This window comes from Paraphaeosphaeria sporulosa, assembly GCF_001642045.1.
Source record: "Paraphaeosphaeria sporulosa strain AP3s5-JAC2a unplaced genomic scaffold CC84scaffold_1, whole genome shotgun sequence".
Taxonomy (NCBI): domain Eukaryota; kingdom Fungi; phylum Ascomycota; class Dothideomycetes; order Pleosporales; family Didymosphaeriaceae; genus Paraphaeosphaeria; species Paraphaeosphaeria sporulosa.
This window is the reverse complement of record NW_017253360.1, coordinates 2492064-2508040: the sequence shown is the minus strand read 5'-3', so window position 1 is coordinate 2508040 and position 15977 is coordinate 2492064. Positions and strand designations below refer to the sequence as shown.

Genomic DNA, 15977 nt, shown 5'->3' with positions numbered 1-15977 from the left:
ATTATTATGAGGCTAAGTTGTGTGAACAGATCGCAGGAAGACGAGGTCTGACAGTAGCCGTGTGCATCATTAGGTTTATCATTATCTATTCGATGACATGGCGTGTATAGAAGGCCGTCGCATTTTGTGTGATCCCCGAAAGCTGAAAGCTGCCAGTAAAATCCCGAAACCGCCAACTCCAGATCCATTAGAATGTAAAAGCAAACATATTCACAGTAGTCTCCCATTGTGCTCCACACGAAGTCACGCTCCCGAGGTGGCAGGCATACCAAGATCCATATCCATGTCCATGTCCATGTTGAACGTCAAATCGCTGTCATCCCACGGCAGCATTTGCGAATTATCCATCGTCGTACCAGCGCTCACGTCGAAATCGCCAAAGCCCGATGTTGCAGTCAAGTTCGCTCCTAACCCTGCCGTCGTCGTCGCCATATCGAAGTCAAATTCAGCTGTCGTGAAAGCAGGGAAGCCATAGCTAGGTTCAATTGCCTCACCAGCAGCATTGCACGACATCTCTTTTATAGGCGTCATGAAGGCTGCGTAGCTCTTCGAAAGAGGCGCCGAAGTGGCATGGAACTCGCCATCGGAGCCGATGCAGAAACCGCCAGCTCCGGTGCCTTCCAAATCGTCTGTGGCTACGTTTGAATTCCCAAAGTCGGGGAAGCTAGGTATGGGAAGGTTAGAAGCACCCGATGTAGTGGCAGAGGTAGTGAGACCGGGCATGTGTGTGATCGGGACCGACATCTCTCCCGCTTTCGATATCGCCATGCTGCCAGCCAATGTGCACTCGAACGCACGCGCGCGTGCTACAGGGTCGCTGAACCTTTTTGTGATACAGTGGAAGTTGTTGAGATCGAAGCTCTGGTCGAGCTGTGCATTAGGCGTCAAGCCTAGATCTTCCAAGACCTCATGGCTGGAATAATGGCCCGCGATTGCTTTCGGTTGGGTGAGGTCCATGCCGTGAGCTTTCCTGAAGAGATTGAGCCATTCCGGGTTGTCAGCTGCCGTCTGCTCCCATGCGTCGTCTGTGTCATATAGGATGCGCCGTGCTTCACTCTGAAGCATTGCATCCGTGACCGAACCGGGTCCATTGCGCTCCATACTCTCACGCGCAAATTGACCGAGCCGCAGCGTGAGTATCTCCCAGCAGGTCGCGTACGGATGAGGAGACTTGGGTGAAGTTGTATAGGGCGAAGGCTGCTGCGTTGTTCCCGACCTGGAAGAGTTGTTCACGGTGAAGCTGCTTGTCTTCGGAGAAATGTCGTTACCGTTGGGTAGGAGGACTTCAAGGTCGGTTTGGCCTAAGTCCATGCTGGGATGTTTCATAGAGGATGAGTTCGAGGCGGAGAAAGGGAAGGGAGATTTGCTCTCATTCGCGATCAGGTAGGGTGGCATGGCATTGGTGACATATTGGGCAACATGTGGGTCGAAGCCCCTGCAGCCCTTCCAGTTCTTCATGGTTGCTCCATTGCGGAACTCTTTCGCGAGGTGATCACACCGATCTTGCCATTTTTCGAACGTTTTGGCGCAGAAGCCACAGCGCGAGTTGATGACTTGAGCTTCCGCCTTCCAAGCTTCCATGCTGGGGGTCATTTTACAGCCGTGCCTTAGGTCAAGAGTCAGTACGGGTTCTAGCTTGAGGATGCAATGTCCGATAGAGGTGCTTACATCAAGCGAAGATGTTGCCTCAGGTGGTCTTTACGATAGAAAGTACGTGCTTCCATGCCCTTCTCTTCGCATGCACGGTGATTGTGTGACTCCAGGTGGGCATCGCTGGGATTGATCTCGTCGCAGAAGACGCACTTGCGTTGTCCAGAAGACGAACAGGTGATCACGTCGCCAAGTGGAGCGCATATCCACTTTTCGAGAGATAGATGGAGAGTCTTCTCGTGGCGGGTCCAGTCATATTTGTTTTTGAAGCGATCAGTGCAAAAGGTGCCTGCCTGATGTAAGTAAAGGAAGGGTGGCTTGGCGCTGTCGAAAACAAAAGCCTCGCAAAAACCTTAAAAATAAGTGTGCAGAAGAGGACAGCTTACATTGGAAAAGGCGCGTGTCACTTTCCGCGTCGTGTTTCGGCGTTCGAGTTGGCATCCGTCGTCGCCTGCGCCTCTCCTTCGACTTCAAGCTGTTGAACGAACCGAGAGAGTGTCGCGAGCTTTGTGAGTAAGTTGCGGAAGTAGACGAGCCGATAGATCCTGAAGATAGAATCGTGGGGACAGTGTCTAGAGAGGTGATCGAGGGTGCACGGAATACGGAGAAACTGCCGGTGCTATCGTTCGAGTTCTCCTTCCTGTAACTACTCGCATTGCTTCGATCGCCATCGTTAGGGAAGTCGAAAGTCTCAACGTTGCGAGCAATAGCAAGCAGAGGAGCCGGTTCGTTCTCAGGAGGAGAGTGCTTCCATCGTTCGAAAGGATCTGTCTGAGGTCAATTCTGACTCATTTGCTGCTGAACCGCAGCTGGGGACGGTGTGTGCTGGCTCGGATCGTCCAGGCGGTATTTAAAGAACCGGCCGTGACTGTTAGAGGAAGAGGTAGAAGGGGTATACTGACTCAGCGACTCCCAGGTTCGCCCCGGGGGAACGTTGACCGGCTCGGTCACTGGCCGCAAGCTAGGGGATGATGTTCGCTTCGGTCGCGCCTTATGCCTTCGCCTCGTGTTCGCCATCCAGTTTGAGATCTGGCCCAAAGACAGACCAGTCTGCTGGCCTAAAGCTTCTTTTTCTTCTTCGGTTGGGTAAGGGTGGTCGATGTGCGCGATCATCCAATCTTTCAGAATCTTGGTCGCCGCACGTGGAAAGCGGGCAGCTGCAGCACCCTTCTTTGGTCCCTGGCCGTCGGCCTCACCTTCCTCAATCGGCCCTTGATGACCGAGGGAACGCATGGGTTTCTTTCCAGTGAAGCCGCCGAACGTCCTCTCGCTAACCTCAGCCACACTATGCAGTGTGTCCAAGGCTGTCCGCTTCATTTGCATAGGCATCTTCTCGGGATTGGTGAAGCTGCAGGGGCGGAATAAAGCATTACAGGGCGAGCATCCAGATGACTTGCCCTTACCAACGTCGTACATGAAACACTCGAGTGATTTTAATCGGCAGTAATCGCATGGATGTGGTGCTTTTTGATATCTAGGGAGCCTGAGGTAATGAATAGGTGATCAAGATATAGTGCGGGATTTTGAACTCACCAACTTGAGAAGTCGGTGTTGAACTCCTCTTCAGGAACGATGTCATCATGTAGCGCGTCCGGGAGTGATACGTCCTGGTTGAAGGAAGCACAAAGGCACCTGGACCTCATCAGCAATTGTTCCTACAAGATTCATCTTGGAGCTTCCTTCAATACCAAGGCCAGGGATGCAATGATCTTCGGAGGACTGCTAGTCGCTGTGGTAAGAAGTCATGGGCATCGTGGATAAACCTAGTTGGAGCCGGTGGAACACAACAGCCTCCAGACCGTATTTTGCAAGACCCCGGACCTTCCATACGTAATCAAGTTATAACAAATTCCATTGCATCTTCCAAGCAGGGTGTTGAAGTGTGAAAGTTGCGCTTACCCCTCATCGTCTTCCTGGCCGTAAGCAGGACAACCAACGCGATGCTTGCTGACACGTGACGCCGGCCGGCTCGGGAGCGGAGATCCAAGTTCCTGAAATATCGAAGAGGCCTCTCCGAAATCGAAAAATTGGGCCATATCGGATTGAGCGTTGGGCGTGGTCATGTTGAGCAAACTTTCCTCGGCCGTGGCATGAGAGTGAGGATGGACTAGCGAATCAGTCTGGAAGGATAATACGCCCTCCGAATCTACAGGATTGACAATAGGGCGTGAAAGTAGGCTCAAGGCATGGAGGAGATGTCGCAGAGCTACGTGCGATGTGAGTAAGAAAAGAGTCCTGTATTGGAGTCACGACTGCCTCGAGACGAAGACGCTAGGCTCGTTCTGTCCAGAGACGACAACCGCAGGGCGTGGAATTGACAAGCGGCCTGTGCGCAGCTTAGAGTGCGGAGTTGGGGCATCCTTTCGGCTTTCCGGATATCGGCGTCAAATATTTCTTTCGGCTGAGTCAGGCGTTCTGTGTATTCAATGTTGGCGTATACATGATCCTCTCAAAGTTTGGAGAGACTATGTTGCTTCTTTCCTACAGAAGTTGATTAGTCGATGCCATCACTCACAGTGGTCTAAAAAAGGGCATCTGTGAGGCACACTGCCATGGGTGTACAGTTCACAATTGTGTAGTGTTTTAAGTTAGCACAGGATGAAGTGCGCCGACACCTGTTTTTTTGTGTCAGCCACTGTGACCTGCATACTGCCGCATGCCAACAAGTGCGGAAGATACCATACTTACCACTGAAGGTAGCGGATATGCACCATGGAAAATCTATCGCGCACTATCTTCAGTGCCTCGGCAGCCTTTCATACTTACGTGGAAGCTTACAGTCGTATTTTCTCTTACCACGAAACCTAGCTAGCGCATCGCACCATGGCAGTTCATCGGCTGACAAGCCCCACAGCACCTCTCCTTTATCCCTCCGATTCGCCCGCCCACCATCTCGAAAAGCGGTGGACCACACGTTAGCGACCCTGCATCGTGGCCAGAACCAGTAACTGCACGCGTCTGTCAGCAGCAACATCATCATCATCATCATCATCTGCAGGCAGGGCTACGAAATATCTTTGTCGTGTGATGAGACATTCACGGAGAGGAAGAGGTGATTCATGTGCCGTGAGGTCTGACGATAAAGCTCACGTTGGGGGTGTTGGTGAACAGCGGGTTCGCGGTAACCCGAAAAAAAAAAAAAAAAAAGAGGTGCAACGCTTGGCATCCAAGGATTGCTCCAGCTGGTGTTCCACTCGGACAAGGCCGACAACACTTGCACTCATAGGTTGGTTAAGTCAATATTCTTGGTTGACAACAATTAGATGTCCCTTACCTAGACGATCCAAAGTCCACTGAACTTCTATGCACTGCTCCTTCAACAGAGATCTAGTCTATCAATGGTCAAATCGGAACTCTAGTCGCTTGTTCCCGTCATCTTTCGTTCCTCTCAGATACCTCAGCTTCTCTGCCTCACTCATACCATGCCAGACCCTCTGTCTTTGCCTGTTCCTCCACACATACCAAGCCTTGGTTGCCAAGTACAAGAAGATGTTAACTATGCATAAAATAAGGACAACACGGTTTCCACGCCTATACTTGGGCGCATCGTCCTCGCGATAGATGTTCGCCGCGATGATACCGGACGTCTGAACAGACATGTTGTATATTGCAGCAGACACTGTGCGTGCGCGAACGTTGTTTGCGTTCCGGGAATTCCAGCCCACTTGAATGGGATGTGCTATACGTGATCTTGTCAGTTTCTGCCACGTCGCATCACGCGGTGGATGCCTACCATTTGGATAGCAGAGAAGGAGCGTCATAACCGTCCATGCCAGCCATTTATTGATCTCCGTCAGATCATAAACATTCAAGATGATGATGAACGGCAGCGCCCATAGCTGACCGATGAGAGACGTCAAAGTGAGCTCGCGAAAAATCTCCGCTGCATATGTGAGGCCGAGCATCGTCACCACGTGAAGCACTTTACTCGGCACTATTAAGAGATTGGTTTTGAATGTATCAAAGCCGATATCCCGAAGTATGAGAGTAAGATAGTTGTTCGTAGGCGTCATGGGTGTTTGAAACGTCAATCCCAAGATGTAGATTGGCCAAAGGTCGTAATCTTTCATGCTTTGCCAGAGAAGCTTCGGGGTGAGGGCCTCGCGGTTATGCATGGAACTCTTGCTAGGGTCTTCGCGTAGAATTCGATTAACCATGATGACTTCTTCGCGCTTGGTGAACCAGCCCTTGCGGCCGCGTAGCCAGCCAGAAGTGCTGGTTGGGCTGGATGGCATAAGGAGGAAGGCCAGAAGGCCAACAACAAGAGTGAGTAAACCCTGCCTAATTAAGTTGCAATCCACGACAATCAGATAAAACGCTTACCTCTATGAGAAAAAGCCACCTCCAACCAGCCTGGTTATCCACGTCACGAAGGTGCAATATTCCGAATGCCAGGAAGCCTCCAAGCACATCAGCCAACGCGGAGGCAGTCCAGAAGAAGCCAAGGCGTAGAGAAAGCTCATGGTGCTTGTAAAAATACGAAAGATACAATATCACCTGCTGCCGATCAGTCTGAAATCATGCATCGAGCTTGGGTGGGATATAACCTCCGGGATAAACCCGCCCTGAAGCATACCAAGCAGCGCCCTGCACCAAAGAAACGATGTCCTTCCCTTCAGGTAGAACTGCAACGAGCCGACCAAGGACCAGACTACCATTTGTGTGGGCACCCAGATGTCAGGTCCGACCCATTTTGCTACGAGCTGCGAGGGAAGCTCGGCACAGAGAAAAGCCAGCTTGAAGACAGTATTCCCGAGGTTGTAATCTGATTCTATCAGCAATGAACACCACTTTCTATCGTACCACTCCTACCGTTCGTAGTCATTTGCAGATCTTCAAGAATATTGTCTGCTAGAGCTTGGCTCAGATTGGATCTGTCCAACTCGAGGGCCATAAACATAATGGCAGTAAACGTCATGATACGAAGATCGATCTTGCGCACTAAGGAATGTTCTTCGCCCCAAGTCCATCGCGCGCTCGGATCAAAGCGATGCGCATTTTCCCACGTAGGTGGTGGTCTGTACTCCTGCAAAGTTTCCGGATCGTCGAAGACAGATGGCTGAGTCGCTATTTGTTCTGGATTGTATAGACCATGAGACCTCTGGAACCAGAACCTCTTCTCACTGTTCGGTAACGCGAGCGCCGACGACTTGCCATCTCCTAGCAATGTTGTTGCCGCCGAATAGTCATCCTCTTCTATGCCGTCCTGAAAAGTGTCATAATTGTCCGTGGCGTCGTTCAGGATAGGCGATGAAGAGTCTCTGATTGGAGAGGTACTCTCCTCGCCATGTTTTGTATTCGACATGGTGCGCAATGGGATATCCACGTCCAAATGGATCGCCGCATTTCCGTCCATCATGCGACATTTGCGCACGATGATAGTTAAGTACCCCCAAAAGCATCAATGATGCGTTCGAAGCTAATATCGCACCTTTGTCTCATGTGCCAGAGTCTACTGGGTCATGTAGAACGTCGACTGGTGCCCAGGTGGGCTTCGTGATCAGACACGGTTTACATCATTTATGCTCGCGCTTGCGTGCTCAAGGTACAGAGACACGTGCGTTTCAGCAAAAGCAATGCATGTCTAGCATTTCAGACCTTGTGAAGCCTTTCAGCGATATATAGCGATATTGTTCGTAATCTACAGAAAGTGGTGCTTCGCTCGACATTATATAACGTGGCAGCGATAATGGTAGATTCAGCTTCTTGTCCCTACCCATCGCATATTCCGGTTGTAGCCAATAGAACGACCGACTGACTTCAGGCCCTTTGAGGGCCGCTTCTCGGTATCAACGCTATTGAGTGTAAATACGCCGTGCCCAAGGCAAGTCCTCGAGGAGTTTCGAAGTATGAAGGCATGCCTGGCATTGCTGAACAACTGCAAGAAGAAGAGCACTTGAGTACCCTAGTAAGCTGGACCAATGCGGAAGGGGCTGCTTCACGATACTCGCCTACCCCGTTTCGATGATGCAGTTGTGAACCTCGGATAGAATTAAGCAAAATACGGAAGACGCAGTCAAAGTTGCAATCGAAAGTGCGGCCTCAGGCGCAGCGTGGCTGGGTCCTCCTAAACATTGATGCCTGGCCCAGGTGACGATCTGTGATAAGAGGACCGCTGCGCACTGTTCGCTGAAATCATCTTGGACTTGCTCTTGCTTGCATTTGATGTGGAGCTTCCGATATTGCCAACGCGTGCATGCCCGTTGGCTGGTCAGTCGGAGGACGAACGTGCATTGCAGAATGCGTGCTGTGTTTCGATGGTCTGCCACTCCGCCCCAATCCCATCCATGGTAGGGTCGCTCATATCCACAGTTTTACCTGGCCCCATCACAGAAGCCGCGAACCATGGTGCCCTGTCTCGGATACAGCCGCTCGCGGCAGTTTCATCGATCATAGAACAGGTACGCGCACGATGAGAGACCCGGACAAGGCTGTCCCGCCAAAGATCCGCGCGAACTAGCGACGAATGCCAACGCATCACTGCACGCATCGCACCGTTGTCAAGCGGCCCAATACATGCAAAGCTAGCCAGACCCGCAGGCGTGCAGTGTCCACAGCATCGTGTAGCATGTTCTCTGTCACCGCCTTCGCTCTGCTTAAGGGCATTGAACCGCCTCGAGTGCTGTGAAACGGCACAGAAGCACACGAAGCCTCACCGAACGCGGCGCCCCGGCTCACCCCTCTCGTAACCCCACCATCGCGGGGGACATCGCAATCACAAGCTTTACTTTGCCCACTGGATGTTCGGTAATAATGCCAGCAGCGACTGATTCATGACTACGTGCTGAGATGGATGCGGCTCCGAATTGTGCCATTTGTAATGCGCCCGCCTATCCAGAATGTCCCTGCGAGTCGGAGCGCCTGCAGATCGCGGTCAAGCAGGCTGAAAACCGCGCCATGGAGGAGAAGCTGACCGAGATACGGTGCGCAGTACCACATATGCTCTATGCTTAGCTCGACGATGGTTGCTCATTGAGGACAGGGACTGGGTGATTTCGCACGCACGACAGCACATCTTGAATCAGTTCGAGCGCCTTACGTCGACGCGCAAAGCCCAGCATTCGGCCTATCTTGCGACCCTGCCCAACTACACCATCTACATGCAGTATTCAGGGCACCCGCCGATTCATCCCATCTACATCGAGAACCTCCAGCGCCAGATTGCCGAGGCGCACGCTGAGTTGAAGCGGGGCATCGATGCTGACTGGCGCGCCTCTGTGCTCCGCTATCCAGACGTCCTCGATTACTTTTACGGCTTGGTACAGCTGAAACTACCAGACGAACGCTCACCCCGGGTTGTGGAGCCTCCGTTTGCCGCTGCGGGATATGCGGACAGAGGATTTGCGGGTCAAATAGCAAAGGAGAAGAAAAAGAAGAGAAGGGACAGCTCGCTGGCACCTGTGGAAAGAGGGAGACATAGGGATGAACCGCCCATGCATGCAGTCCTAGGGCGAGTGAGAGGCCCGCCCGCTGCACCGACTCCTCCCATCGGCGGAGGGTACCCTCGTCCACCACCCATGTATCCTGGGTACTAAGTAGGTCATTACCACGATCCTGGATGCCCCACATGCCTGAACCCGATCAGCGGAGCACAAGAGTCTCATCGGCCGACAGACTGCTGCCCGCGCTGGTGCGCCACAACGCTGCTCGCAGGCTCGACATCATATTTCTTCCCTACCCGTATCATTCTCGCAACACGAAAGAAACGACTTTCATGACTAGCATATTTGGCGTTCTATCCCCACCCACTGCAAGCTTCTCAACGCTGCAAGGCCGTTGGCGGTTCTGTTGTTTTCGGGTACCAACATTTCAAGCATAGCACGGAGTTGCGGTTTCTGCTGCGTTCTTGACTTAATATTTCCGCTCCGCACGCATGTAAATAGCCATATACAGATGCTCATATGATAGTGATCATGTATCCCATGTTAAATATTTCCACGGGCCTACCACAGTCCGGACGTTACCCTGTCCGCGACTTCTATGCCAAGATAATGTGACTAAGCATGAGGGAAGCCGAAGTAGGTTAGTTCCACATCAAGCTTTCGAGCTGCCGGCTTCCCAAAGTTTACTCAAGACTATTCACAGCGACTGCACGCACACGAACCCTCTATGGTCAGCCAGCACTCGCTGTTCATACTCGCGCGCATTCTAAGCGATACTACATACCCTCCAACCTCATCGGTCATTTGAGAATTCCACGACGCATACCACATTTTCGATCGTCACGGCGCACACCTCACACCACTGCGATGGATAAGAAGGGCGGCGCTTACGGCGGTGCAGCAGGCGGAGGCGATACCGACTTTCGTAAAACGTACGACCGCGAAAAGTACGCGGTACTTGCCAAAGAACGCGAACAGCGCGAGCGCGATGAAGGGAAAGCCCGCTATGAAGCCAAACAAGAAGGGCGCTCCTACCGGCGTCGCGCCTCTACACCTGAGGATCTCAGGATGGCCGAAGTGCGCACTTCGCGCGTCGACGTTGCCTCGTTGGTCGGGAAAACCATGCTCGTCCCCGCTGGCTCAGGCGTAGGAAAGCGTGGAAAATCCGCAGGGTTTTACTGCGAGGCCTGCGACATTACGCTGAGGGATAGTCCGAGTTGGATAGAGCATCTGAACTCGAAGCAGCACTTGAGCAACACGGGGCAGAGCATGGATGTCAAGAGGGCGACGCTAGAGGAGGTCAGGGAGAGGTTAAGGTATCTCAGTCGGAAGAGGCGAGAGGCAATGCAGAAAGAAGAGCTGGATCTGGATAAGAGGCTGGATCAGCGGAGAGAGGCGGAGGATAAGGAGCGGGAGGCGAAGCGGCAGAAAAGAAATGAGAAGAGGCGGGCGAAGAAGGATGATTGGGATGGATTTTGAATAGCGAGCATACACATTGTACTGGAAGGGTCAAGGATCAGATCGAGAGAGGCAATTGGCGTTAAGGTTGGAAATCGAAGATACCCCGGCATATCAGCATATTTTACCTGTAAAGCCATCTATGATACATGTTTCTGAGCATCTCTGACTTATTGGCCTTCGTGTGCCTGCTCTCGGGATCGTAGAAAGTAATTCCCTTGCAACTTGAACTATTTGTGTTTTGGCAGTTTTGTCGCGGCTTGTGAAAAGGCGCAAAGTGTCAAATTCAAGAAACCATGTCGGAGGCATCAAGACTCCATCACTTCGTCCGATGCTTGAGACCTACCGGATCAATACTGGTCCGCCGTGGTACAGCTCATGAGACCATATGGTGTTAGCGTGGCAGCTGCGGGGAAGCTTCTGCCGTATCACCGCCAACCCAGTTGACGCCATCTCACTAGACGCTGCATTTCTAAGCAGCATGCTTAGCATCACAGCTCTACAGCATACCGTGTGTGGAGAACCGGCATACTTAATCTCCTCCAAGTTGCCTTATTCCCAGATAAACCTGTGATCTCATCACTCATCGCACAGTGTCGCTAAGCATCGCCCATCGCCTTTCCAATTCCCGCTTCCTCGCAAATCTGACGACCACAACAAGATGGCAGTCCTTAACGGAGACGCACCAAAAATCACTCTGTACACCAACCACGGTTGTCCTTACGCGCATCGCGCGCATATCGTGGTAAAAGAGCTAGGATTGCAATATGACGAAGTCATCATTGATTTGGCCAAACCAAGAGAACCTTGGTATCTTGAAGTCAACCCAGTAAGTTGCGCCTTCATAAATATGACCTGTTATGCGACGAGGACTGGTCATCGTCCTTTCTTCGACTCGAGCGTGCTGTTACCACTAATCCTTATCGTACGACAACAAAACGACACACTAAAAACTGGCTCTCGCTAATCGTCTCTCCCCAACCAGCGTGGCCTCGTCCCTTCGATAAATTTCAATGGCGAAATCATCACTGAGTCCGCTATTGTCTCTCAATTCTTGGCTGACGCCTACCCGTCACATCTCCTCCCACCATCTGACTCAGTGGATAATGCCCTCAAGCGCGCTCGCATCAACTTCTTCACGGACACGTGGACGACCAAAGCTGGTAGCTTCTGGTTCAAAATCGCACTAGAGGACTCCGAGGAGGAGAAGGAGAAGCTGACCCAAGAATTGATCGGCGTCGTCAACAAAGAGATCGAGCCCCTGCTCAAAGATGCGGCGCCATTTTTTGGCGGGAGCTCAAAGTTGACCTTTGCCGAAGCCATCGTTGCACCATTCATCCTGCGTCTGTACGCTTTCGCCAAGCACGGTCTGCTTCCGAAGTCAGTCACCGACGGGCTCGACAGACTCCCGAATTTCTCCAAGTGGGCTGCTGAGGTTATCAAACACGACAGTGTAACATACATCTGGGACGAAGAGAAGACATTGGAAGGCAGCAAAAAGAAATTTGCTTCACTCAAGGCACAGGCAAAGAAGGCTTAGGACATGTATAGTAATTCACGTCGGTATGTGGAGCTGATGAGCACCACTCGGCAAAATACACTTTTAAACTTGCCATGAGATATCTGTCACTATGCTATTCTTGTGGAAATGCAACTACCCTTGACTGAGACTGCAGAAGATTGCGATCTTTGACTTGCAGACTTACAAACAGACAGGAAACCCGCGAAATGAATGATGAATGTCCTTGAGCAATGAAGCACCTCCAACCCATCTAAAACTCCAGAACCCTGACCCAATGTCATATCCCAAGGAAGGACCCAACATGCGTGCACATAAGCAAAGTATCTGACACGGTTATCACTGACCGTCCCAGTTTGTGAAGTAGATTTTACTTTTCAGTATTGCGAACCGCGACGCGTGCGCTTCGTGTCCGGAAGATCTTGATCAGCCGCACTAAGCTGAAGGATGATCTTTGCTGCTTCGAGCTCCTTCTTGGTGCGGTCGCGGTTACGGATGTCGCTCACTGCAGTGCTTCCGATTACTTCAGGCCTTGACGTCAGATTGTGAGGGGGATTCGAGTTTTTGACTCGGCAATCGTAAACGTTGATTTCTGAATGTGGTCTCTTCGCGGAAAGATGCTCATGGTAATGACCTCGCTGAACAGAAGTCGGCTGTCGATGCAAGGGCACCCCATGCTCGCGCAAGTGCTGGTGGAGAGACGGAAGTTCGCTCGCCACACGATCGAAAGTCGGAGAGTGAACGATTGGCGACGATGAAGGGGACTTTGAGCCGTTAATTGACGTCCAAGCAGATATCCACGCTGAGCCTCGTGGTGATACTTGTGGCGATATGGTCGATCTCTCGTTCTGATCGCCACCGGTGTAATAGCCGCTTTCTTCAGACTTTCTTGGGCGATGCGACATAGGCTCCCACGGCGTGTTCAAAGTTGGTAGCTGTGGCGTCTGCAACGTAGCCACTCCTAATGGGTCTGAGATCTGATAGTCGTATCCCTCCTGTCTGAAGCGGTTCGTCTCGTCGGCGCATCCCTGCACGATCTCAGGAGCGATGAGAAATTTGCCGTATCCCGGATCGTCCGGTTGGAGGCACGTCTCGGGAAAGTCGTATCCGAACACAGGCGTGAGAACCCAGCGGATGTGCCAACAGAATGTCGCAGCAATGGCTTTGGCGGCCTGATAGGGCATCCAGTATCCTGGATTGGTAAGGAACTTGTCTACAGTATTTAAGGAGAAATTTACCTTGGCATACCAGGGCTCCTCCCGTGATGCTGTAGCTGATGTCTTTCAGCCCGGCGTTCTCCCTCAGAGCTTTTGCGGGTACCGTCTGAGGAGATTAGTATCCACATCAGAAGGCAAGCAGGAATATTTGACCGACCTTCGAATGTTTCAGCGACTTGAAGAACGGCGTCATGCGGACTAAGCCAACGTTGTAGTCCCAGACAACAACGTATTCCTTGTCTTCGCCTGGCACTTTATAAATGTACTGGAACACTGCCAACAAGTCAGTAGTGGTTTCTCCTTTGGAAATGCTGACTTGCTTTCGAAAGCCTCCCGTCCTGTCTTGTACAGGAAATCTTTCTTGTCGCTATTATAAGGGATATGACGAACCCCCTTCTTCTTGATCTCTCTCATTGGAAACAACTGGAACCGACGATGCTGGAGAAGGAGGGTGCCATCTTCATCACCTTCGTAAGGGGGATAATTCACATGTCCAACGACCTTGGTACCCTCAGAGAAGACGGGTGCGTCTTTGGGAATCTTCTGTCGTTTTGGGACTGATGCGTATGGAGCCACCGGACGCGGCGTAGGTGCTGGTGTCGGAGACGTTGAGCTGCGATGCCCATTTCCCTCATCGCCCCGACACGGGTTGAGCAGAGAGTGTATCTTCATCGCTCAAAAAAAGATGCACTGAGATATGAGGCAGGGCGCCGGACTATTTTTGCAGTTTCGTCGCGATGTGCTCGTCAAGGTTGGACTTGAACCAGAACCCAGGAACAGAAGGGAGCTTAGCTGCTGTGGAACATCCGTGTAGTTTGGGCAGCAGGAAGCTTGGGGCAACAGTCGAAAGAAAAAAGGCTGCTTCTCACAGTGTTTGCGCTATTGGCCACGAGGACGAAACGAACAGCTTATACGCGCAAGCGATCTCGCCAGATAAGCTCTCCAGATCACCAGGCGATATGACCTACCGTTCTCTGTAAGTTTTTGAAAGATGCAGGGTTTTGAAAGCTATGACTTACGCAATGTATCTGCAGAGAAGTGATCAGGTAGGGAATCAGGAGTTTCAGCCTCCTCCAGAAAGATGGCAGGTCGCGACAGAGCGTCGACCCAGATCACAAATGGCTGTCCAACAAACGGAAAGCTCCCGTGGCAATAATTTGCGTTCTCGCTTGATATCCAACGGATTGTCTGCTTTGCCTTGGCTAGTGAACCTCTGGGTGTGGGGTTATGATGACGGGACTGTCCACGTCAAGGTCGAAAGCGATTCGAATGAGCGGCCTTTCCTCACAGTGACTGTATCTACCTCACGATATTGTCAGATGGTGTCTTGTTGTATCTTGTTAGCCAAGCGGACATTTGCGAACGGCAGGAAGTGTCAAGGGAACAGCGAGGCAGGCAAAGGCTACCACTGGTATACCAGATCGGCTCTAAGCTCTGGTTCTGGGTCGTTCTTGTATGATCCCGTCGGCCACTAAATGCTACTCTACCGACCACACGGTCACCTAGTCCGCCCGAGCTTTGCGGACGCAAGCACAGTGCGCAGAAGCGAGCGATGCAGGCTGTCTCAGTAAGCGGTCTATGTGGCTCGATACAACTGTCAAAGCACGGAAAGCAAGGTCTATCCTGGAGGTCAAACAGTCGTTGCTATATGCAGCTAGAATCGTCGAGCGTGCCGTAGCCAGCAGGGGATCGAGGACATTGCAGCCTGGTTTCACGGCGTCAAACGCTCTTCGCCTTAAACCCTGTATCTGGATCGGGTCCTCCACAACATTTTCTTTGTCCTGGGCAACCTAAGAAAAACAAAAAACAGAAATGGAGCAACTGTGGAAAGGGGCGCCAGGTGGGGACATGGCTGATGGAGCCGCTCTTTGGCGTGCTTCTGTACAGCTCGTGTCTATGCACCGCACATCAGAGAGATGCTCTATCCCTTGATCGGTTCTTCAAAGAAGCTCCAAGCTGTATTGTGGACTTCTTGAGTTCTTCCAATCTTACACTCGGCATCGAGGACTCTCATCGCATACATGCGCGAACAAGAGGGGATAATACAGGAGTCTTAACATCGTGTATGGCAAATGCCGTCACATCCGATCTAGTCATGCTCCCTCTCCGTACCGTATGTGCAGGACGGATCGGTACGATATCCTTCTGCAGCCATCCGTGAGTACAAGCGCACGTACCTATCTTGGCCGGACCCGCACGGGCAAACGTGGTCGCTCTTCCCTTGCGAGCCGCACCTTTCTGTTCGCTGCCTAACTGCGCGCCCGGAGAAGCAATTAATTGGCTCGAAATTGTGTCGGTAATGGCCTTTCCGAGAACTCAAGTGGTGGGGGTGGGTACTCGAAGTCCCCCCATCCTGGCCGATTGCTTCTCGATCCGACACGACACACGAGCAGGCTTGTCACTGCGATACCAAGCATGACGCCTGGAAAGTTGATTATCTCATCTTTGGCCTTCAGAAAACCGACATTGGCGACTTGTCGCGAGCTTGCATCCTGCCTACTGCAATGGCCAACACTCAACCCAGAGGTCACCTTCATCGTGTGCTCAAGAACGATGAAGCTGTCTCAGAATGCAAAAGCGGCGGCATGTCTCAGTCTTGACCGCCTAAAGATGAGCGTTCAAACTGCATGGCGGGTCCCAGACGGGTACTCCTCGCTGGCCCCACTCCACGAGCAATGAGTGAGCATTGCTTCGAGCAGTGCTTCTGCACAATCCTGGAACGATGGCGAACTGGAACATGATCCACCAAAG

At 51.9% G+C, this 15977-nt stretch overlaps 6 protein-coding genes across 6 annotated transcripts; 3 read left to right on the top strand and 3 right to left on the bottom strand.

The window, feature by feature from the left end:
* Positions 1-8: 8 nt before the first annotated feature.
* CC84DRAFT_1159426 (uncharacterized protein) lies at positions 9-3838 on the bottom strand. Its single transcript, XM_018177228.1, has 6 exons — positions 3550-3838; positions 3184-3282; positions 2553-3133; positions 2037-2417; positions 1669-1939; positions 9-1606 (listed from the first exon to the last, which is right to left on the bottom strand). The coding sequence occupies exons 1-6, from the start codon at positions 3711-3713 to the stop codon at positions 244-246; spliced, it is 2859 nt and encodes a 952-aa protein (XP_018042404.1). The 5' UTR covers positions 3714-3838; the 3' UTR covers positions 9-243.
* A 1147-nt stretch (positions 3839-4985) lies between these two features.
* On the bottom strand, positions 4986-7084 carry CC84DRAFT_1225924 (retrograde regulation protein 2; the record flags this gene model as incomplete). The annotated part of the gene is made up of 5 exons (XM_018183577.1): positions 6463-7084; positions 6198-6415; positions 5974-6147; positions 5384-5927; positions 4986-5329 (listed from the first exon to the last, which is right to left on the bottom strand). The coding sequence occupies exons 1-5, from the start codon at positions 7007-7009 to the stop codon at positions 4986-4988; spliced, it is 1827 nt and encodes a 608-aa protein (XP_018042403.1). The 5' UTR covers positions 7010-7084.
* A 1352-nt stretch (positions 7085-8436) lies between these two features.
* CC84DRAFT_1080602 (uncharacterized protein) lies at positions 8437-9185 on the top strand (the record flags this gene model as incomplete). The annotated part of the gene is made up of 2 exons (XM_018173898.1): positions 8437-8573; positions 8633-9185. Coding segments are annotated over 2 exons (690 nt in total), but the record flags the coding sequence as incomplete, so codon positions are not given.
* A 468-nt stretch (positions 9186-9653) lies between these two features.
* Positions 9654-10645, top strand: CC84DRAFT_1201144 (uncharacterized protein; the record flags this gene model as incomplete). Its single annotated transcript, XM_018181707.1, has 2 exons — positions 9654-9672; positions 9736-10645. 2 exons carry the CDS (start codon positions 9654-9656, stop codon positions 10509-10511), a joined length of 795 nt encoding a protein of 264 aa, XP_018042401.1. The 3' UTR covers positions 10512-10645.
* A 99-nt stretch (positions 10646-10744) lies between these two features.
* CC84DRAFT_1159423 (thioredoxin-like protein) lies at positions 10745-12105 on the top strand. Its single transcript, XM_018177227.1, has 2 exons — positions 10745-11319; positions 11476-12105. The coding sequence occupies exons 1-2, from the start codon at positions 11152-11154 to the stop codon at positions 12028-12030; spliced, it is 723 nt and encodes a 240-aa protein (XP_018042400.1). The 5' UTR covers positions 10745-11151; the 3' UTR covers positions 12031-12105.
* Positions 12106-12386: 281 nt separating this feature from the next.
* CC84DRAFT_1225918 (uncharacterized protein) lies at positions 12387-14000 on the bottom strand (the record flags this gene model as incomplete). The annotated part of the gene is made up of 4 exons (XM_018183576.1): positions 13547-14000; positions 13384-13499; positions 13248-13332; positions 12387-13201 (listed from the first exon to the last, which is right to left on the bottom strand). The coding sequence occupies exons 1-4, from the start codon at positions 13896-13898 to the stop codon at positions 12387-12389; spliced, it is 1368 nt and encodes a 455-aa protein (XP_018042399.1). The 5' UTR covers positions 13899-14000.
* Positions 14001-15977: the final 1977 nt, after the last annotated feature.